At 41.9% G+C, this 6,662-nt stretch overlaps 1 protein-coding gene across 1 annotated transcript; it reads left to right on the top strand.

Moving 5' to 3' along the window:
• Positions 1–2,467: 2,467 nt before the first annotated feature.
• On the top strand, positions 2,468–3,743 carry LOC108070515 (skin secretory protein xP2). Its single transcript, XM_017161014.3, has 2 exons — positions 2,468–2,594; positions 2,732–3,743. The coding sequence occupies exons 1-2, from the start codon at positions 2,592–2,594 to the stop codon at positions 3,638–3,640; spliced, it is 912 nt and encodes a 303-aa protein (XP_017016503.2). The 5' UTR covers positions 2,468–2,591; the 3' UTR covers positions 3,641–3,743.
• The last annotated feature ends 2,919 nt before the right edge of the window (positions 3,744–6,662 follow it).

Genomic DNA, 6,662 nt, shown 5'->3' with positions numbered 1-6,662 from the left:
AAGTCTGCAGATGATATTCGATACTCTTAAAGTAGGCTAAGCAAATTCGCGACACCTTATGAATTGATTTCGTTTAGAGTAAGATATGCTTTCAGCTGCTGCATTTATGCATTAAAAATTAACCAATATGCAGGGAGCTTCGATTAGCTTTCAAACAACAATAAACAAAGCGCAGACACATTGTCGCTGCTGCTGGGGGATGTCTGCTGAAGGTCAAATACACAACAAAAAAATTTATATTGTAAAGAAAATCATATCTGTGACACATCAAAATGATATTTCGTAAATCTAAAAATCGATTTTGTTTAGCATTTTAAATGTAAAGGTAAAATCAATATCATATTATTATATTTTTATTAATTATCAGTGATAAATACTTCAATTCAATGGATAAAATCGATTAATAAATATGCAAATTTGAGCCTTTTGTTTTTAAATATTTTTTATGTATTATTGCTTTGTTTTATTTGAAATTCGTGAATGAAAATATTGTCACAGAAAACGAAATATATCTTTCTTAATCAGTTTCCATTGCTCCAGATGCCTAATTAGACTTAAAGCAATATTATTTTAAGCATTTAAAATTCTTCCCGATGCTTTTTCAACTTCTCTGATTTGTTTTTTAAATTTGTAAAATTATTTGAATTTTTTTCAGTCTATAATGACATCGATACTGTCCCTAAACAAGGTGTTGACGAGCAGGAAAAATGCCACCTCACGATTGGGCAAAAAAAAGATGGCAAAAGCGGCCAGCGGGCCAGACAAAACCCCACAAACAATATATTGGTAGTTAATGTGGCCCTTAAGACCACAATTAAACGCTCAGCTTCGGGGGCTTTACACGGGGCCGGACCCTAAATAATATTCAAATTAATTAAGCCACCGCGGTGGACGTCTCTCTGTTTGGCTTTTTCATTTCGTTTTCATTAGTTACAAGTTCACTGAGGCTAAGCCGAGCCGGGCATCCTTGAGCCGGACAAGCTGCGCTTGGCCGAGCGTGTAGTTTGGCCATTAGCACCGGCTAATAGCCAAACAAGACGAATTTTCTCAAGCCAAGCCGGAATGTGAGAAGTGCCTCGATCAACTGACCCCTGACCTTAGCCGGCGGCCCTTAAAGCGTCGACCAGCAGCTGCCCCCGCATCCGAATGTAAATGCAAATGCGTGTTGGCGTGTCCCGTGCCCATCCGCTCGGCTGCCGTGCCGCCTGCCCTATTGACATTGCAAAACCCATCCAAATCTTCCGATAGCGGCGATCGGTAAGCAGTAACCGGCCACGCAGGCGCACACGCCAGGTGAGAAGGTGAGAGCGCCGACTTTAACCCTAAGCTGAGGCAAAGGGGTTATTTAGACACCGGTTATATGGGGTTTTATTCCACTGAGAGCTGTAATACTTAAAACTCGTTTAAATTTAGTTATTTTATTATGTTTTGTTAGAAACCCTAAGCTGAGGCAAAGGGGTTATTTAGACACCGGTTATATGGGGTTTTATTCCACTGAGAGCTGTAAAACTTAAAACTCGTTTAAATTTAGTTATTTTATTATGTTTTGTTAGAAAAACTTTAAATTTCAAATATACTGCATACTTTTTGACAGCTTTTCTATTGATTTCAATTTCTCTACGATTTTATTTAACTCAACTTTCAATATCACATTAAAAAAATGTATTATATGATTTATTATTTATTATAATATTATACTATAATTTAGAAATGTTGAAAATATTGCTTAAAATATATATATTATATATATATATATTAAAATATATATAATATTTTCAATTTTATGTTAAGGTCCAGTTGCTCCTCTCACTGTTAAAATCCTGACTGAGAAAGGCTCTACCAGATAAATATGTCGTAAAATTAATTCGCTAATTTATTCAAACGAAAAAGATTAACAGTTAAGAGCAAAATTATGACGCATAGCATAACCAGACACAACACACTCCACTAAAAATAGATGTATAGCCCTCTGTTTGCTTAATTGAATATATAAATTCAACTGTTTTTTTATCGAGTCGATAAAGACTATACAGGTTCTTATTACCATCAGATCTCACATTGAAATGGTGGCTAAAAATATTGCTTTCAACAGGGAGTTTATCTGATAGAAATAGCCCCTAACCGGCAGTATCTGCTTGCGCTTTGCTGCACAATTAAGTACTTAACAGCACTCTGTTAAAATTGTTTTCTTTTTAATAGTAAAAAAAGTCTAAGATCGAGCTTAATCCAAACTTTTAAAATGTTATACATTTAAACATTCTTATAATTCATTTCAAAATCAAAACCTATATTCTCGTTAAATCAAAATTGATTGTGAGTTGTTCGCTTGAGGCTATCACCAAGTCCCCGTCCAAGGCAGGGTTAATGATCGGCGCTGTGCTCTTCTCATAACTGCCTGCCTTAACTTTGACAGGCAGAAGCAGAAGACCCTCGGCGAAGACCCAGCTGGCCGCTGACCAGACCCGGCTTTTGAGTATAAAAGTGCCGGCCCATCTGCAGTTGGTCATCATTCAGCTTCAGCGTCTTGCGACCAAAGCTTGCCAAAGCAAATCCAACGAACTTCGTAGCCCAGCGCCAACAAATCAACAACAATGGTGAGTACCTGTGCCTGTGCCTGCCCATCACCACTGGCGGCACATCGATCAAGATAGCCACCGACCTCGACCGCCGGCTCACCTTCGCCTGTCTAGCATCCCGTTCCCGTTCGCTAATCGATCTCCGTGCCTTTCAGAAACTCTTCGTCCTCGCTGTGTGCGCCATCGCCGTGGCCTCCGCCGATGTGTCCCACCTCAACCTGGGCGGCAGTGGCTACAACTACAACAAGCCCACGCCGACCTTCAACATCCCGTCGGCCCCAGCTCCGGTTTACTCTGCGCCAGCACCGGCACCAGTGTACTCCGCACCTGCTCCTGCCCCAGTGTACTCGGCTCCTGCTCCTGCCCCAGTGTACTCGGCTCCTGCTCCTGCTCCAGTTTACTCGGCTCCTGCTCCTGCTCCAGTTTACTCTGCACCTGCACCAGCTCCTGAGTACCTGCCACCTGTTCAGGACATCCCAGCTCCTGCCCCCGCTCCAGTCTACTCTGCTCCTGCCCCAGCTCCAGTTTACTCTGCACCTGCACCAGCTCCTGAGTACCTGCCACCTGTCCAGGACATCCCAGCTCCTGCCCCAGCTCCAGTTTACTCTGCTCCTGCCCCCGCTCCAGTTTACTCTGCTCCCGCCCCAGCTCCAGTCTACTCTGCTCCTGCCCCCGCTCCAGTCTACTCTGCTCCTGCCCCCGCTCCAGTCCACTCTGCTCCTGCTCCTGAGTACCTGCCACCTGTCCAGGACATCCCAGCTCCTGCCCCAGCTCCAGTTTACTCTGCTCCTGCCCCCGCTCCAGTCTACTCTGCTCCTGCCCCTGCTCCAGTTTACTCTGCACCTGCCCCAGCTCCTGAGTACCTGCCCCCTGTCCAGGACATCCCAGCTCCTGCCCCAGCTCCAGTTTACTCTGCCCCAGCACCAGCTCCAGTCTACTCTGCCCCCGCACCAGCTCCCGTTTACTCCGCTCCCGCACCAGCTCCCGTGTACTCTGCCCCCGCACCAGCACCCGTGGAGTCCGGCTACCAGTACAACGTGCCCGCCAAGCGCTTCCGCTTCTAAGTGGGCCAGGCCAGCAGGTGACCCCCAGTGAGAGCCACTGCCATTTGGCGCGAGGACGGCTTGTTAAATTAACAAGCGACCGACGCGCCCATTGTTGTTGAATATATTTGTTGTTACGCAAAGTTCCCGTTGAGATTTTAGCTAATAAATAAACATAAAAAATTATTAAAATGTAAACACAAGAGGCTGTTAATTGCAATGTGATCGCTTCGGCGATCGTCTCGCTCAAGAGTGGCGCGATCCCGGCGTCTCTGCCTTTAGATATTTAAATGCAGAGCCATAAAGTCGGGTGAAAGAGCGACATTGGCGAATTCGCATAACAGTTGGCCAAAAATTGGTCCAACTTCGAGGCAGAGATTATACAAAGGTGACCTCAGGTGTAGGTAGGCCATAATACAGCGTTGGCCAACCTTTTGCCAAGAGGGTCCATTGAGATCACACTTGGCGAATATATACATATGTATATATCTTATGGCGAGAGATCTCCCCACTTAACCATCTGAAGATCGGCTGAGACATCTTCAAGTCCTCAAGTTCAATGGGTTTTTATTAGTTTTCTGGGAACATGGTTAAAAAACCAGACAAACAGTCGAATATTGAATGCTCTTCCATTCTTTTAAATTTTGAATCCAAATTTTTGTTTGCCAGACTGTTGCATTCCTCTGAGAAAAATGTTTAAAAAATTGTATATAGGTATAAAAAATGTATTACTAAACTATTTTTGAATACCTGAAAAATCATTTGGTGAAATTTTTTTTAAGTTTTTTTAATTTTTTTAAAAACAGTTTAGTTAAGAAAATCCGAGCTACACTTATATATTTTAACCTTTATCTCCAGTTTTCTATTATTTCTGAACCATTTTTGTTTCTCTTTCTCAAACGAACAGACAAATTTACTTGTCTAGATCGACTCGTCTGGTGATATGGGGGGGAAAAATGTTAGTAGTACCTACCAAACGTCTTGGAAAAATAATATATATATATAATTGTATATTATATTTTATATATATGTCGGGGATGGGGGGTCAATGTTATCGGCCATGGTAGTTTCCTTTTCTTTTCTAAGCGCAGTGAGTCGCAATGACTAAATAGTTCGTCCGCTTTCCTTCACAGTCTCGCTCGAACTGACTTGCACTTTTTCCTTTCTCTACTTTCTCGTCCTTCTCTACTCGTCATTGCGCCACACTCGGTAGGGAATACTCTCTTCATTCCCACCACGCTCTTTCTTAATAAGTTCTCTTCCTTTTCTCTCGTTACTTATTTTACTCTTCATTTATTTCTATATTCGATACACTTAGAGTCTTACAAATAGTAATTACATCTAACATTTCAAAGTAATCTCCGACACGGCCTTCCTGACTATAACACGACCTCGTGTTGCTTAGTTCTACATAAAATTGGCCTTCAAACTTCATTGCTATATCTTTACAATAATCATAACTTAGCTTCTTTACTCATACTGCTCTAAATAACTCTTCAATATCAATTAGCTTACACTGCTAGTGTCTTCAAACGTTGGTTTGGCGGGATAATCTTTTACGACCATAGAGTACACGCTCTCTTCCGCACAAACCCAACAGTTTGGATATCAATTTTGAATTCCATCAGACATTAACTTAGCAGGATATTCCTTAACACACCGTTTAGAGTACACGCTCTCTTCCGCTCAAGTTCAATCGTCTGGCTACCACTGTACCAAACTCTTGCCAGGCTCTTGCTGCACACTTTGCAACGCTCACACGCACCTTTTGCGTCACGGTCTCTCTGGACCCTCATAGCCTTATATTCCACCAACGAGTGCCTCAATCGGCGATCTCTCGCTTACACTTCCAGTGTCTTCAAATGTTAGTTTGGCAGGATAATCTTTCACGACCATAGAGTACATGCTCTCTTCTGCACAAACCCAACAGTTTGGATATCCATCAGACATTAACTTAGCAGGCTATTCCTTAACACATCAATTAGAGTACACGCTCTCTTCTGCTCAAGTTCAATCGTCTGGCTACCACACACACATACCACAGTACCGGACTCTTGCCGCACCTTAGCGACGCTTCACACAATCATTCAAATTTAGTCCCTGTGTATGGCACCACCTCAACCATCTTAAAATAGAGATCTCTTGCTTTGATTTTATGATACCTACGAGTGCCTCAGTCGGCGATCTCTCGCATTCATCTGCATCTACCTCAACAGGCATCGCAGGCAACTACTTAAAATTTCGCTTACTCGACAAATATCTCAAAACATATCGGCCACCATCAAGCTTTTCTATAATGACAAAGGGTCCTCTTCGGATCCAGCTCTGTTTGGTGCCGTTCTTCATCTTAATTTTCCATCTTCATTCCTTTATCCTTTTTTTTCTTTCCTTTCTCATTCTTAACAACTCTTCCATTTTAAATTCATCTTGCCTTTAATCTTAGTGCTCTTCCTTTTGCACCATTTTACCGACAGCTCAGCATAACACAACTTTAAACTTTTCTTTGTCTATACTTTTCTCTGTCATGTGGTGGTATCAAGCCCAGAGGATGGGTCCGATTGGCATCTCTTAAGGACTTGCATTGATTGCACTACTAACTGTGCAGTTCGCCGCAAGTTGCACCCCGCCAAGAGCATCTTGCCATCACCTCTGCGGTCCTGGTATCCAGCCAGATGACTACTTTAGAGCTTTACACATTATACAACTTTCAACAATCTTTAAACTTAGTCATTTCCAACAACATTGATAAATCTTGCTGAGTCTATTTTTTTTTTTTTTAACCCAAATACATAACGGATTTATAACTTTGATTAATAATCAACCAACAAAATTTAAGGGACACTACTGGCAGACAACACTACCTCACACCTCTCTGTATTTTTTTTTAAAACCCCTCTTTGTAACTCAATTTAATTTCAATTATCTTTAGTTGTTTATAAACTATATCAATAAATCCTGAAATCAGTCACGTGAATTCTGGACACAAAAATAAATCCACATACTATATTTTAAAATCATACGATTTTAAGTATGGCCACCGATG

The sequence above is a fragment of the Drosophila kikkawai genome, chromosome 2L (genome assembly GCF_030179895.1).
Source record: "Drosophila kikkawai strain 14028-0561.14 chromosome 2L, DkikHiC1v2, whole genome shotgun sequence".
In the NCBI taxonomy this organism is placed as follows: Eukaryota; Metazoa; Arthropoda; class Insecta; order Diptera; family Drosophilidae; genus Drosophila; species Drosophila kikkawai.
Note: the sequence above shows the minus strand (reverse complement) of the source record. Positions and strands in the feature narration are given on the sequence as shown.